This window comes from Oryzias latipes, chromosome 10 (assembly GCF_053564925.1).
Source record: "Oryzias latipes strain Hd-rR chromosome 10, Olatipes_Hd-rR_3.1".
NCBI lineage: Eukaryota > Metazoa > Chordata > Actinopteri > Beloniformes > Adrianichthyidae > Oryzias > Oryzias latipes.
This window is the reverse complement of record NC_136246.1, coordinates 24,734,038-24,750,840: the sequence shown is the minus strand read 5'-3', so window position 1 is coordinate 24,750,840 and position 16,803 is coordinate 24,734,038. Positions and strand designations below refer to the sequence as shown.

The 16,803-nt window shown below is 39.6% G+C and overlaps 1 protein-coding gene across 1 annotated transcript; it reads left to right on the top strand.

The window, feature by feature from the left end:
* The first annotated feature begins 204 nt into the window (after positions 1-204).
* lonrf4 (LON peptidase N-terminal domain and ring finger 4) lies at positions 205-12,857 on the top strand. The gene is made up of 12 exons (XM_011480389.4): positions 205-1,050; positions 2,148-2,266; positions 3,106-3,228; positions 4,024-4,191; positions 4,288-4,402; positions 5,055-5,130; positions 5,693-5,807; positions 6,742-6,863; positions 6,955-7,113; positions 8,812-8,974; positions 9,592-9,741; positions 10,632-12,857. The coding sequence occupies exons 1-12, from the start codon at positions 753-755 to the stop codon at positions 10,779-10,781; spliced, it is 1,758 nt and encodes a 585-aa protein (XP_011478691.2). The 5' UTR covers positions 205-752; the 3' UTR covers positions 10,782-12,857.
* The last annotated feature ends 3,946 nt before the right edge of the window (positions 12,858-16,803 follow it).

The window sequence follows — 16,803 nt, the reverse complement described above, 5'->3', positions numbered from 1 at the left end:
CCTACTCTGTCGAGTTATTTTTAAGCGTTTCCTTTTTATTTTTTAACCAACACAATCCCTATTACATTGACATAAATTACAATTTATAGTATTATATATTTTTGACCAACACTGGTTAAAAAAAGGACTTCAGTCACCGAAGTTGTGTTATGAAACTCGGGATCGTTGGGTTTCACAACAGGGCTAAAAGCTATCCTCTTGTCCAATCAGAGCGCGCGCTGTTGCGTCACGTGACTTTTATTTATGTAATGTAATGGTGTTACACAGTAACCTAGGTCCTTGGGTTTGGATGGCTCCCGACGTTGGTTAAAAGCGGACACAGACTTAAAAAAACAAAAAAACAAGCAACTCTTTGGATTACTTAATTTGTTTTTGGGGTGCTGTCTTTGGAGTTTGGACCGTAAGGGGACGAAAGCGGCGTTGCTGGACTGCAAGCTACTTGAATTCAACCTGTCTTGTCTCTGTGAAAGGGAAGATGCTTTTTGTTTCGAACAAAAGACTGTGTGGCCACTCCGACTATGTCGGTGAAAGACTTTTTTGCGAAAATTAAACCCGTGAGATGATAAAACGGAGGCTCGTGGGGGAAGCTGGACAGAAAGTGGTTCGAATTCGAGCAGAAGCGTTTTCAAGTGCAATAATAATTTAAGTAAAACAATAATAATAAAGCCAGAGTCATCCTGTCTGGGTTAGTTAGACGAAAAGCAGGAAGCTCTCCCCGTGGGACATCGTTTTGGTGACATAACCCGTCCACCATGGACCTGCTGGAGTGTCCTCTCTGCCTCTTCCTGATGTGTGAGCCCGTGACCATGTCGTGCGGCCACACGTTCTGCCGGAGGTGCGTCGGGGGTTACCTCCCGTCCAAATGCCCCATGTGCAAAGAGAGGTTGAAACCAAATGACGTGAAGGCCATGAAGAACAACGTGCTGCTGATCAGCGTCGTCGAGAAATGTTACCCCGAAGAGACGAGAGTCAAGTGCCAAATCCACGAGAAGCTCAAGGCCAACGAGTTCGCCGAAGCTCTGCGCATAGTCAATGAGGAGCTGCGCTTAGGTAAGGCTCACGCGCGACGCACCCGTCTCTGCTTTGCAGCAATAAACAATAAACAAACAAAATTAAAAAAAACCCTGTCAGCAGGTGCAATGACAGAAAAACATCTCCATAATGTTTGACATTTATAATGAACTCCATGGTGATTAGGAGCATTTTCCCACTACCTGAGCAGGTTCTGGTGAAAGACTAGAGCCACCAATCTGGTTGTTTTCCCATCTGTCCTAGTCAATCTCACAGCAACTGTTAGGATCCATAACAGCTGATGACTCAGAGGGCATGGATGGGAATAAAATGGCATTTTGGGGTGACCCAATTTCCTGCAATAATCTATGAGGGGAAACTTTTTGCCCTGAATGCTCAGGTAACTAACAGCAGGTAGGCCATAGGTTGTGGAGGCATTACCTCCATACCTGATAATCCAGTTACATTGATTCTCCTCTGACTTTCTATTAATTATTTTTCTTACTTGTTCCTGTTTTTATTGCCATCAAAGGCTAGAAGTTGGATCTTATAGATTTTTGTTGTTGTGACAGCATTCTCAAAGCACAAAGTGTGTTTTTGTTTTTTTTGTCTTTTTCTTTCATAAACATGACTTGTATAACAGCTTTAGGTAACACTGACTCTTTGAGTCTAGAGTGCACATGGGTGCATTGATGTAACATGTGTCAAAAGTTGTTATGATGTGATGGCAGTGAATGCAGCACTTTGGAAAATGTTGGCAATTGGTTACAAAGTGCGGTTTACTATAAAAAAATGACTTACACAGAAAAGTGTTATTATTTAGGCAATAAAAAAAATGCCTGTAAAGCATTTCTGACATTTGCTGATGTGAGATGTTATAAATGCGAGTGTATTCCATGTCCTATGATTTCTCAAGTTATGAACCCTGCAAATCAAACTTTGTGTTCACGCCTGTGCAAATATTTATTGTTAGACAAAGCATTTCATATGCGCTATTATAACTTTGTGACTGAAACTCATCATAGCAAGTCATTCAGCTTTTCAGGATGTCATTATTTTCACTCATCTGTCAAATGATCCTATTGTTTTTTATTTATTCTTTCTCCATTCTTTAATATATTTACATATATCTTTAGCTCCAGATGTGAAGACTTTGAGGCTGTTCAGAGTTGAGGCAAACTGTGGCTTGCAGCATTTCTCCGACACTCTGACGGACTTCGACTACCTCTGCTGCCTTCACCCCAAGTGGACAGAGGTCAGTGCTCGGTTTTTTGGGTCACCGGACTCGCTGTAATTGTTGTCTAATTAGCTTAAGCGACTTTACACTAAACTAGAAGTATAGTGTCTTTTTTTTTTTTTTTTTGTTAATAGCCATAAATATCTTCTTAAAGTGCAAACAGTGGAATATTTAATCTAGTAAACCACCAACCAAAGCATTTCTGGTAATCATGTTTCACTACACAGAATTAACTTAAAAAGTACCGTAATCAAGTGAACTTAGTTTCCTTTTTATTGATAAAAAAATAAAATAAACCAAGTCCAATTTACCGTTTTTTTTTTTTTTTTTTTTTTTTTTTTACTACATTGATGTAATCAAACTGCATGAATGACAATCCACACAGACTCCTTTCTTTCCCTAAAATGTCTTGAATATTTCAGTCAGCTGCACTGGAGTCCTTCTCTCTGCAGGTACTTGTTTGCTCAATTTGCAGCATGCATGTGTTTGCTCCCTTGCACAAACCATAAATAAAAAAAAATTCTACATTCTAATCTTTACCCGCTAATTTGGCTCAAACCAAAAGTAAATTCTTACTGCTTCTGCCAGCCTTACGTCAGTGTTACACAAACAGCTGCTTATAAAATAATGTCACATAATCGCTCCCTGTTAGTGGGTGGAACTGCTAATGCACCGACAGCCAATGGTTGTTACTACGGTAATTAAAACAAAACACAAAAGTATTTTTTCTTGCTTTCATAAAAAAGAGATTAGTTCACCTGACTGTAACACAAGCTAGCTCACTTTTGTGTTATAGGTATATTCATGCTTTTTGCATCAAAGAGTTGTGTTGTGATTGCACTGTTGTGTTTGTGCAGGGCTTCTTCCGGAAAGGGAATGTGCTGTTGGAAATGGGTCAGCAGAGGGAAGCTCTCATCCAGTTCCAGCATTGCCTAAAACTCCACAGCGACTTTGGTCCTGCAAAGAGTCAGATCAAAAAGGTAAAGCCCCCCCACCACCACCATGAGGCACGTTGATGTGACCACAGTTTAGAGAACAATGTGGAGGCTTTAAATGATGTTGGCAGATGAGCTGGGATTCAGCTTGCCACACAGAAAACAATGAGACTCACATAGTCATCCATTCGCCTCCTAAACTAGTGTTTTTGAGCCAAACTACACTTATCCTGGGTAAAAAATCACAAGGCACACCACCAACTTCACTGTAAAAGAAAACCAACAGTAAATTTTCAGGTAAAGCTGCTAAAGAAAACTTAAAAAATATATGATAATAATTATAAAACACATACATAATTATAGAAAACATAAATGTAAACATGTATATTTTTTTATTTTTCATTTCATCTTTATGATAGTTGATTAAATTGCTATAACATGAGCTGTTTTGATGTTATTAATTATTTTTTTTTTCTTTTGCCGTACTGTCTGCTGTCCTCAGTGAGGTCACCAGGAAGTGATAAAACTTGATGCCCTTTTTTAAAAAGATCATATGGTTTCAAAAATAATAGCCTATACTTATAGTTCTTTATTCTTTCTTCAGTACCCAAAGTTCTTTACTCTCAGATCACTGATTCACCCACATTCTGAAATTGCTAGCAGCCTGATGTTAGCCAGACCACCAGGAGCCCAAGGGCCGTTTGATACATGAGGATGCAAAAAAACGTGGGAATTAAACCTGCAATTGTTGAATTAGAGGACAACCACTCCACCTCTGCACCTGCCTCATATTTACCTTTTTTTTCTCTGCACTATTAAATGGATGTTGAATGGCTCCAGATCCTTGAGGTCGAGGGCGTAGCGGTGCCAGAAGATGTGCCCCGCATTCTGCAGGTGGTCTCAGATTACCTGAAGGCTTCTTGTCCAATCACAAGCCTCAGCAGCTCCCAGGGGCCGGCGCAAAGCGAAGGCAAACACCCACTCCAGGAGAGGAGAGAGGCGCAACAGGTGAAGCTGCACACAGGACCCGTAAATTCAATTTCAATGTTAACCTCAGGGTTTAGAAGTGAGGGAAAAAAAAAACAGAATTTCTTCTTCTCCAAGGTGAACCACGGGTCCAGCTCCGAATGCTGCCTTAGCCTCTGCCACGCTGTTTCTTTCCTTCCTGCGTCACAGGGGGATGAGGAGATGATGAGGAAGGAGGAGCGGCACTGCAGAAGTACAGATACATTTGTGCTTCATCCTGAATAATACTTGATATTGCAAACGGCTTTCCTTTAGCGAGTAGAAGCTTTGTCTGGAAATCCTCAGTCATACAGGTCATGTCATCCCAGGATTCTGCTGGACTTCAGAGGTTCTTCTTTTGGAGTCCAGTTCCCCTAACCAACAGAATCCTATGATGGCAGCTTTAAAGTGACACACATAACCCCATGCCCCTTTGATGATCATGAGGATATTTTATTGTGGACATATACATTAACAGGAAACTTAGAACAAGATAAAAATTAATACAAAAAATATCCGAAAGGGAGTGAGAACAAATAAAAGCCTTTAAAATTCTCACTTCCTTGACCAATTTTATTACTAAAACCAGAATCTGTTGCAGTCCTGTTACCTCTCTAATGAGTACACATTCAGTTTCATACCCATATACGCACATATAATTATACATAAACATACAAACATGGAAACACACATTTGTCATGTATAAACACTCATTTGGTTCTGTTTAAATCTAAGTGGATGTCCACACGATTCAGATTTAAGTTCATGAATATTTACAGGTAGTTTGCAGTTGATATCTTTTCTAAACACAAACTCTCTGACAGTTGCATGGATGCATTGAATTGTGTTTCTTTTTATCATCTCAGGTGAACTCAAGGAGCATTCAGAAGAAAGGCTAAGTGTTCTCACCGTGTCGGACTTTGAGTGTCCTCTCTGCATTAGGTCAGCCTCCGGTAGAGTTGAATCTATCTCATATTATCATATTATTCTTTACTGAAATGATGAAAGAATGTTTTCACAGGATAATCTATTTTATTACTTAACAAAAAAAAATGGCAATTGATCTGGATTATGACAACTATGCAAACATATAAAACAAAATGATTTCTTTGCAGTCCTTTTCAAGCAATAAATCAAACTCTACTTGACTTAATCACTATATTAAAGGAATCTAATGTGACCCGTGTCTATTTATGACAATAAGTAATTACACTCTTAAGAGGAAGTCATCTTTATACATTTCCATTATTATATTTTTTAATCAATCCATTTATTTATTTCTGAAATGAGCTTGCTATATATTTTGTGATTTCTTGTATCGTCTACAATTAATGCTTGAAATAAACCAATAAATCAAATCTTTAGTAGAGCTATGGGCTTAACAGCCTCTCTTAAAAGCTTAATTAGTGTTGAGGATATATATCTGGTGTATTTCTATTGCAAAGCACAGCAGTCAGAATTATGTACTTCTTTTCAAATTAAAAGTCATGTCTGTGCTCTGCAGGTTGTTTTTTGATCCGGTTACAACTCCATGTGGCCACACCTTCTGCAAAAACTGCATTGAGAGGAGTCTGGACCACAACCTTCGCTGTCCACTCTGTAAACAGCCTCTGCAGGAGGTACCTCCAAAAATTCCTACCCCTCACCAAGTTCCAAAATGTTGTCCTACACTCTGTGACTTTCTGATGTCATATGTTTAAAAGTTACAGTAAAGAATTTGCCCTAGTGATGGAGAGACCAAAGCTTTCTGAACCACATTGAATCAAATTGTATTGAAATGGTTCAGGGTTGTGAAGAAGTTGACACACTTAAACTAATGACATGTATTGGCCCAGACTACAAAACTGCATCAGAATGGAACAAAAAAGACCAGCATGTCATGAAAGAGTCATTATGTGCGATAAGTCATGTGTAGCAATAAAACATTTATGATTTCCAACATGATTTCATGTATAAAATATTGTAAAGCAAATACAGTTGGCTTTACAAGATTGGTTTAAAAAATATATTTGTTCTTTAAAATACCAAATTTCATAAAAGAAATAGAACAGTGAAATCCTTGTGCTGATGTGTGGATCAATGAATTTATATGAGTAAGTCTGCTTACAAATGTCCATAAATGAAACGTTCTACCAAACTGACCAAAATGCCCCCCCCCCCCCCCCCCCCCGGTGTATAAAGCAACGTGAAAACAGCAGCAATGCTAGCTGAGACTCCTCAGCAAAGGATGAGTGACGTCTCTCTTAAAGAACAACATATGAATAACCCCGCTCTGAATTCAAAACTGGTTCAAATTTTTGGCCCTCGGCAATACGCGAGTGATGAAATGTAGCTTCATTTGGAAAGTCACGTGATCATACGCCATCTGAAGCGAGCGCTCGATACGCCACCAGTGACACTTTTAACAAATACAAAATCGAGCCGCTCGCTTTAAAAGAACATCTCTAATTAGCTGCCTTTTTATTTGCTCACTCAAATGGTTGACATCAATAAACAAATGATCGTTTTTTAAATTGTTTGTGCATGTTAACTGATTTTTTTTGTTTGTTTAAGTACCTGAAAAACAGGAAGTACAACCCGACGATCGTCCTTAAAGACTTCCTGAACCAGCTTTTCCCGTCTCAGTTGGCTGAAAGAAAACAAGTCCATGAGGCGGAGATGGCTGAGCTCTCCAAGTATGTGTCATTCCCTCCCCCTGCTGTTGAATGATGTACAACCTGTGGCCGTGTTCTATCCTCAACGCTCTGGTTTTTGTCTTGGGTATAGTCTCACCAAGGACATCCCTATTTTCGTCTGCACGGTGGCCTACCCGGGAGTGGCCTGTCCTCTGCACATCTTTGAACCTCGGTACCGTCTGATGATGCGCCGCTGCATGGAGACCGGCACCAAGAAGTTTGGCATGTGCAGCTATGAGCACGGAAAAGGGTATGACCAAGCACTCCTCATTTTTCTACCAATTGCTTTTATGGATACATTTCAGCTTTTTCTGTCTTAAAATTTATGATAGAATCAACAAATTCAGTTTCCTTTTACTCCCTTTCTATGAGTTTGATATACTTTTATAATGTAAATATTACTCATATTAACTGCCCGAAGTCGGATCTTTGCTTATCAAATGATCTGTTTTTAGATGCTGTTTGCTTTCAGGCTTTTCCATTCTGAAATGGAGCTTGGTCAAATTGCTGCAATGTCCTCTTATTTACTATCAAAAACTCCGATAAGGGCAGAACTTGAGTCTTGTGTGTTCCTGTACGCATCACAAGCTATCTATCTGACTGGTCTGTTTTCGGACACATCAATAAATTTCAAGCCAAACACCCTTTTTTTATGTCGGGAACGTCCGTTCTAAAATAGCATCAAACATGCATAACATGGGAGATCACTGCAGGTCTAGAAAACTACAATTAGGATGAAATAAGGGTTATAAAGTAAAGTCAAACCTGCAGCCATTCCAGAGCGAAGGAATTCAGGGTTCAGTGAAGGAGGGGCCCTTTTTGTTTTAGTCTTCCAAGCTCATTATTTACTTCATTTTTTATGATTTGTAAAGTGTAGGTAGGCCTTTTTGGATTTTTGCGATGTTTCTATTCTCCTTTCCTTTGTTGGATATGAACAATAGTTGATGTAATTTAAAGAGCCGGCCCCGCAACCACTGATCGATGAAATGTCAGACCTCATTTTCAAAGATGTGGTGGATGTTGCTACATTTTTAGCAGCATCGTCCTAACTTGATTGAACTGCCGCCACATACTGTGCAGAGCAGGCTTGGTGCGTGGGAACAACCTGTTGCAAAAAATCAATTTTACAGTTAGGGCTCCTGGAATAGTCTGCTAAGTGCAGCTTTCTTTTTCTTTTGTGTGAAAAGACACTTTCCAAAAAAATGGTTATTTCATTTTTCCTCTTTGCCTTTTAATTTAGCTGTTATGTTGTATGTGTTACTGCTTAAAGAAGAGAATCCTCTAGTTTTCCAAAATAAAACATGATTCAGAATCAGGTAAAGCAGTACAACAGAATAGCTGTAAGTAATGTATTGTTTTTCTAATATTCGGAGGTAAAACCACCATATGAATTGTAATCACATGAAAGATTTGATGTCATGTCTGGTTGGGGCGATGTGATGTGGTTATTTTGACTGGACTGTTTGGGTGTAGAGACCATGTTTGACATTTTCCTCTCTGTGAAGCTCACAGCGGGCTCAGTGGAGCCTGATGGGATTGTCAGCAGTGCAGCAAAAAGCACAGAGCTGAGGGCAAAGCTTAATCACTCATGGGTGACCCACAGGGGGTGGAAAACAGCATCATGCTCAGCTTTCAGCTTAGAAGTCTGCCGGTGCATTCTTCTCCCCCTCCTGATACTTTCCTATCAGATACATTATTGTATAATGTTTTTTATCATACATGAGTAAATAGTAGCTGTAAGGAAATTAGTGTAAAACATTATAATATTATTAATTCTTAAATACTAAGTAAAATATTTGACACTTTTTACTCCAAAATGATTCTAATATCATATTTTTGTTTAAAAATGGAACTTCAATTTAAACCAAAGAATAAATACAAAAAAATGAATATTTGAGATTTTTTAAATAAAAATTTTCATTTTTGTGTTTTTATCTTTTACTTTCAGATTTGCAGATTATGGCTGCATGCTGGAGATCCTTGATCTGGAGCTGCTGCCTGACGGTCGTTCTTACGTGGAAACTCTAGGGGGCAGCAGATTCAGGGTGCTCAAAAGAGGCCAGAGGGACGGCTATCACACAGCAGACATCGAGTTCCTGGAGGACGTTAAGGTTTTTAAATCAATTTTCAATTATCTTTTTTTTTTTTCTTTTCTTTTCTTTTAAAGTAAATTTTACGTTGATTATTTCTACGATGTATTGTGATTTTAATGCATTTTTCTGTTTTGTGAAGCACCTTGAATTACTTTGTGTACGAATTGTGCTATACAAATAAACTTGCCTTGCCTTGCCTTGCCTTAAGGTCAGGCTTAGGCCTGCACAATGAATCGCAAATTTATCATTATCGCAATATCAAGCTGTGCAATGTGCATATCGCAAAACACGATGAAAACTGCAATAAGCGGTTACCTTTAATGGGCTAAAACGATATTAAGGCAGCTCGAAGTATTTAATCAATCAAGAGCCCTTTTATTTTAGATGCTCACCTCTTATGTAGAGGACGGTCATTTGGAGTATAATTTAAGATATGTGATGTTTTTTGCTATTTGTTAATGAATCCCAATTTAGATCGTCATCGCAATATTGATCATTAACATCGCAAATCGCGAGTTTTCCTCATATCGTGCGGCCCTAGTCAGGTTTCACTTAAGACTAACTTTACCAGGATTTAGTTGCACGCCAAGGAACAATGCCATCATCTGTGTTCTGAAGTTCCCGTTCTGCCTCAGGTTGATGGAAGTGAGCTGGAGCTTCTCCAGCATCTTCACGACAGCGTGTACCAGCAGGCTCAGGACTGGTACCAGCGCCTGGGAAGCCGCACCCGCGAGCAGATCAACAGGCAGCACGGCAGACTGCCTGAAAAAGAGGAAGACATTCAGGTTTGAAGAGCCACTCTGATGAAAATTGAATTTTTTGGATTTGTAACATGTTCTTTTGACTTGTTTCTAATGACAGAAAACATATAAAGAGAGAATCATGCTCAAAATCGCACTTCTAAGTATTTCTTTATTCAAATTTTTGTATATCAGGAGAGCCACTCTGATGAAAATTGAATTTTTTGGATTTGTAACATGTTCTTTTGACTTGTTTCTAATGACAGAAAACATATAAAGAGAGAATCATGCTCAAAATCGCACTTCTAAGTATTTCTTTATTCAAATTTTTGTATATCAGGAGCAGATGAAGAAAATGCTGTTTGAAAAAAAAACATTGCTAGGCGAGCTACAAGCTCCTGCATACGAGCTCTCTTGGCAACAGAGAGGGGAAGGAGGGCAGGGTTGCCATGTGCCAATGGTCACAACTCGTAATTGGGAAAGTGGAATTTCAAATGAACTACTGCCGGTCTTTAGAAACTATGTCCTAGAAAAAGACACAGGTTTTTAAACCTTTGGCTAAAGGTGGCATAATTAAAAGACTACTGGGAATGCTTTTACAATTGATCAAAAGATATGTAGAGTGAGGCTTTAAATCAAATGTGAACAGATGTCTTTATCTACATAAATAGAAGCATCTTAGTGATTCATTCATTCATTCCTTCATTCATTCATCATGAATGAAAAATGAATGAATGAAATGAATCTTAGTGATTACGGGCCAGAATGGTGATGATAAAGATGTCAGACAGACTTAAATTCCTGCGATGTAATGTTTCTAAAATCAAAATACATCTTAAGTTGTAACTTTTTGGCTTCTAATCTGCAGTTGCTGGTGGAAATCCATACAAAGAGCATTTCGATGACACTACTGTTTTAACCTTGTCTTCCTGCAGGCCCTGTCCAACGGCCCGGCGTGGTGTTGGTGGCTGCTGTCAGTCCTCCAGCTGGACCCCGCTTATCAAACCACTGTCTTGTCACTGACTTCACTCAAAGACCGCCTGGGCCACCTCCGCCTCGTGCTGGAGTACTTCTCTCAGAGCTAAAACCAGAGCGCAGAGAGTGCTACATCCACGGAAACGAGTTTTTATGCACGCACAATTCCCCAGAGGGACTGTTTTTAACCATGGTCAGACGCAGATGTGGCTTTCCTGCAGAGCACGGTGGGCTTTTTGGGTTACGTTTCTCCCGTCTCAGTAATTCTTGGAATAAAAGCGGTTTCTGTCGCCCCTTTCAAAGTTGTCTAAAGATGCTTCTTGTTTCGGGTCCTCGTATAAAACAGTAGTTGTAAAGGGAAAGTGGGTGACACTATTTCCTGCATCGAAACAATCTACTGATAGAGCAGATCCGTATGCTGCGCCGCGTGTGTTCAGTCAGGCTCTTTTCTTGAACCGAGCTTTGTGTGGAGACATAAACGACCCTCATGGTGTGTAAAGTTTTGGTTTTTATCACAAGGCGACGTGTTCTTGGAAATCTCCTTTGATTCTCTGTGGCCGTTGAATGCAGACACCGCTTTCTTGCCTTTTATTTTGTCAATTGGCCTTGGCAGCCATTAAGCGTTTCTGATTTTATACTATTAAATAATCTCAATGTCCTTTTCCCCCCAGTTATCATTTTCAAGTTTGCAATACTTATAATACTTTTGCATGACAGCAGCCGGGGGATCTCTTTTTAAAGGAATGAAAGCTGCCGTCTGGTGAATATTTTTCTAACTGTCTTGTAGTTAACAACCCGATTCTCTTTGTTATAATGAGAACATGTGGTCAATGAGCCTGAAGACCACTGATTTATATCGTCTGTGGTCAAGTAAAAGTATCAAATCCTGTGCTTTTTATTTTTTTTTACTAGTTTCCATCTTCACCAGCTATTTTTTTCTGTTTTTAGATTTAATGATAACAGTACAGCTTGCTCCATTTAAGGACAACAAAGTGTGTTGCCATTTTAACGCCACGACACCTGTAAGATACTTAAACTATGTCACTGTGGTTTGCCTAAGACCCAGTCCCTCCTCGCCACCTCTAAGGCCACCACGTACCTACGTACCTACCTCCAGCGCCGCATCAGTCAGGCTTGCCTGAGTAGCGGGACCTTCGAGTGCATCAGCTGACCCCTCTGGTTGGGTGACTCCCTCTGCAAGTCTTAGAGCCCCTTCTTTCGTGGATGATGGATTGTGTGACTTTTGCTGGGACACAGCCACATTCCATGGAATGTCAAACCTGCAAAGTTGTCTATCCTTACTTCACCAACTAACACAGGCTTAACTGGGTGATCTTTTTTTTCTACTTTGAGAAAGGTGCCATAGATATATATTTGCTTGTAGAAATAATTTAAGTTCTTTCTGTGTTTTTATGTATTTCACAGAGCTGTATTTCTTACAGACATATCACAACTGTCCAGACAAAAGCTCCTACAGTTTGTACAGATTGCAGCGCTGCCGGTATGAAAATCTGACGGAGGAATGTCCGATTGAACAACTGTGCTGGGTTCACGATAAGCTTCATGTCTGAACTCTGTGAAGGGAAGACCTCACCCCATTTAAGCTAGCACAACTTAAAAAGGGACCGACATTTTTTTCAGTTTTTCAATGACAGTTGAAACATCAAATGTTGATGTTTTTCTTACTGTCCGAATCCACATCCAACTTTTGCTGTGATTCTTTTTTTTTTTAACTCAAACTTGCCAACCTTTTAGATCTGCGTTGATCTCAGCCATCAGCCTCACATTTGTTTACTTTGGTTACCAGAGAATGTAAAGGTGTAATTTCTGCACTGCTGTGTGATTTCCCTCATAATACCACTTCACATTTGTAAGATCACTCCATATATTTTTGCATGTGGCTCTACGCCATTTATTTTCTAATTCTTTTCTTTTTACTGATTAAAAAAAAAGAAGAAAAAAAAAGGTTTTGCTGCCGATTTTCTGCAGGTTGTTGCTCCATTTGAAGCCGTGCCAGGTGTCCTTCGACAGTTTTCAAATGCAACTTAAACCCCTGAAAGTGCAGAACTTTGAATTTGTTTGCATTCATTCCTCCACATTCATTTGTTTTGATCTAATTACTGTTTACTTGCTTACTGCTTGGATGACTTTTTAAGTGTTATTATGAATAAAGATTTTCAGAGCAAGTCGTGATTAATGAATATTTAATGTGTCTTTGCAGATTCTGGTACATAATTAAAGTTGGTAAGCAATTACAAAACGTCAAAAAGTTGATGATTTTAAGAGTCATATTGCTCAGTTTTAATGTTCCAACTTCATTAAGTTAAACATATTACAGTTGAAAATTCTCATCAATTCATTTGGATTTGGGGTATTTCGAGCAATCAAAACTAAAAATACTAAAGAAGACAAACATCTATACATAAATATATCAAACTTTGGACAACTAATTTTGACTTGATTAGAAAATAAAAAATGAAAAGTAGGAGACTTAGACATTGACAGACATCCAACTACAACTATACACAATATGCTATTTACTTACATCCAGTTTCTAGGGAGAAGGATGTTCTAGCTCTTCCTGACTGGAAGTGAGAATCAGCTGACTTCTGGGTGAAGCAGCTTCTTAACCCTTGTGCTATCCTAGGCGCTTTGACGTTGGGAGTTGGGTCATCTAGACCCACTAGACAGTGCTCTGAACCTTTTTCTTCAATGATTTGTGATCTTCACTGGTGTCCATGGATAACATGAAATCTTTCCACCTTTATCCACTTTTGTCATGGTAGGGAGAACACGTCAATGTAAGGGTGGGGTCATCTAAGATAGCACAAGGGTTGAGCACCTATCTAGCCCTTGTGCTGTCCTATGGGGCCAAGATGACCATTGATGTGTTCTCCCTAGCATGACAAAGGTGGATAAAGGTGAAGAGGATTTCCTGTAATTCATGGAAACCACTGAAGATCACAAATCATTGAAGAAAAAAGTTCAGCGCACTGTCTTGTGGGGTCTAGATGTCCTCACTCCCAATGTGAAAGTGCCTAGGATAGCACAAGGGATAGTTGAATCTGTTATGTAAACAAGTGTTATCAGTACATATTGCATTGCATTCAATTTTGTAATATGCTGTTAAAACATTTACCCAGGCTATTTACTTGGCTCAGGCGGTAGAGCAGGTCAGCCAATGATCAATAGGTCAGCGGTCCGATCCCTGCTCCCCCAGTTAGTTGTGTCCTTGGGCAAGACACCTCACTCCCCGCCTCCAACGTTACCCCATGAATGTCTCTGTGATGGTCAGACTAGTAGGTTCGCACTGGAAGCCCCGGGCAGCTGTGGCCACATCAGTAGTTTATCGTCACCAAGTATGAATGAGGAGTGAATGAATAATGGACATACATTGGAAGTGCTTTGAGCATCTGGAAAAGCTTAGATAAATCCAATCCATTGTTCTTATTATTATTATTTAGTATGTATTGCATTCACATTTTATAATGTGCTGTTACATATTTATTTTAGCAAGAACAATACAATCCATATTTGTGTAATTTGCCCAAATTGCGTCAATGTTCTCACTTAGACATTGTTTTATCATTCCTTGTACATGCTATAATGCATCTGTCCACCAGGGGGCAGTCTGAAGCTGTGTCAAAACAAAACACAAACTACAGAACAGTTTTAAAGTTGTTTTTTTTTCTCTCAAGTATGCAGACTCAAAGTGATCCCACTCTAAAATATGATTTAAAGTCAAAAGTGGCCTGCAGAGAAATGCAATAAATTAATAACGGAGGGTCAAAAAAAAAAAAAAAAAGCAAAGCAAGAGTGGATGACAGTATATTTTCATGAACCACATTTTCTTTGAACATGAATTTGAATTTGAATGAAAGAGAAGTGTGCGGCAGAAGCGAGGTACATTTCTGCCAGCATGCTCTGCATAGGAAGCAGCGGGATAAAAAGGGGTTTCGCCGGCTTTAGCCGGGTTCTGTAATGCAGCTCAATGTCTACATCAAAGCCATTACATTTGAAGAACGCCACAGCTTTTCTGTTCTAAATTGATCCATCGGCTCACTCTGACTGCCTGGTTGTGTATGACTGAGTAAGGATGACAGGCGTTTTGTAGGAGTTATCACAAAGGGGGGGGGGGCAGGCTGTGTCTCTTAGTGTGGGTGTTTGTGTATGTGTGTTCTTGTGTCTCTGCTGCCATGAGGACCACTGAACTCAGAGGCAGAAAGATGAGAAGAATCTTCAACATAATGCACGTTTTACTAGTTTAAAGACTATGACAGTTTAGGAAAGGGGTTAGAATTTAGTGGTGTAATCCATCTGTGATTAACTCGACAGATTCAGTCCTGATAAAACATCCAAATGCACACATGTGTGTGTGGATCAGTCATGGGCTTCCTCCACAGTTATGAAGAAATTCATTAGTGCTTCCTCAGAAAATCAAGGGAACAACAGCAAAAAAATAAGAATAAAAAAGAGCATCCAGGGACAGATGCAGCTTTGTTGTCATAGGAACCAAACCCAGCACCCACACTGAGAGGTTTGTCAAATTAAGAAACAGAGAAACTTTGTCTTTGAAGTGAAAAGCATTCTGTTTACATTGCACAGCATGGGAGGCGACTCGCAAGGAGCTAAATCCAGCAGATATAATTGCACGGAATTAAAGAGAAGATATGAACCCAAATTGCGTATGTGTTTTGAAAAGCTCATTCCTCCTTTTTCAAGAGATTACACTTCGTCAGGGTGTGTGTCACTGCATGTGTGCCCTTCTTGTGGGTGAAAGGCAGACAAACCTCACTTGTTTATGTCTTATAATCCTCTTGAGTGTCAATACGATGATAAAGCTCACAAGTTAGCTCCCGTGTGTCCTGTGCCTCTGGGAGCCAAAGTAAACATATTGGCTGCCTGCTGCTGGCTGCACCACAGGATTTGTCATAAATAAATAATAAGAAAGGGGTAAATTTCAAAATTGCCAAAAACTAGGAGAGAAAACTAATTAGACTGATTTGATTTCAATAGGCAAACAATTTCTTTGATCATTGAAACTTCTTACATCTGGAACATATAAGGTGACCTCCAAGTGTTGTACAGTTGGCAGTTTATGTCAAAAAAAAAAAAGATGGATTACATATCTCTTTGCTCCATCACTGAAGCAACGCTGAGAAGATTAGAGGGGGGTATGAGGCAAGTGAAGCAAAGAAAGACCACGTCCTGGCAGATGAAGGACAGCAGAAGCAGGAAGCTGGGGTTGCACTGCAGGAAACATGATGCAGAGCAACTGGCACACTGATTGGCGGAGCCATCACCTGCAGAGACGCGCATCTGTGTGGAATTCTGTGGTCTTTACAGCATGATGCTGTGTGAAGTGCACAGTGGTGCGCTCATGCTCGAAGGACAAAGGAAAGGGGATATGTGTACCAATATAAACAATTGGAAAAAGTTCCAATAATTTAATCTTCTATTATAAAAAACTGGGGTTTTTACCTTCCATGCAAAATAGTGAAAAGCGGTTACATACATTGATAATTCAGAGAAGACAGGATGTCAGATGGATCAGCTTGAAGAGAAAACAACAGAAACTGGGAGATAAATCGAAGAGTTAATTTGGTAAAAAAAATCAACCAACAGTTTAATGAGATATCAGCTTTTGAAACTGTGCTTCAACTATGACTACAATGGAGCAGATAATGAACATAATAAAGCTGATCAAAGTGAAGGCGGAAAAAAAACTGGAGGGAAGTGAGAGGTGGGTGGAGGGGGATTCAGTGGCAAGCCGAGATCAGATGAGAGGCAGGTTCCTTTGTTAAAAAATAATAAGAATGTCGCTCAGTTTGATTTCTTCAGAAAGGAAGGCATGTGTTTAGCAGATGAAATTCACGGCAGATCTGTCACCAGACAAACAGACCTCTCCCCAGGTGAGTTTAGCACTGGCAGGAGCAGGAAAGGTACGAGGTAAATCAGACAATCAGGTTCAAAGCTCTGCTTTCTGACGGTTACAAAACAAAGTCCATCTAAAATGCAAACAGCAGGGCGATGTGAGGAGTGACATACAGTGTGAATGTGAAAAAAAAAGAACTGAATAGTGGTTAAATGTCTAGAATTGGGATCCATGACAAACCAACTCTTTTGGTATGC

Coding starts and splice junctions, on each gene's coding strand:
- lonrf4 (XM_011480389.4), top strand. CDS start 753: ATGGACCTGCTGGAGTGTCCTCTCTGCCTCTTCCTGATGTGTGAGCCC. Junction 4,192..4,287: donor AGAGGAGAGAGGCGCAACAG/GTGAAGCTGCAC, acceptor TTCTTCTCCAAG/GTGAACCACGGGTCCAGCTC. Junction 5,808..6,741: donor GTAAACAGCCTCTGCAGGAG/GTACCTCCAAAA, acceptor TGTTTGTTTAAG/TACCTGAAAAACAGGAAGTA.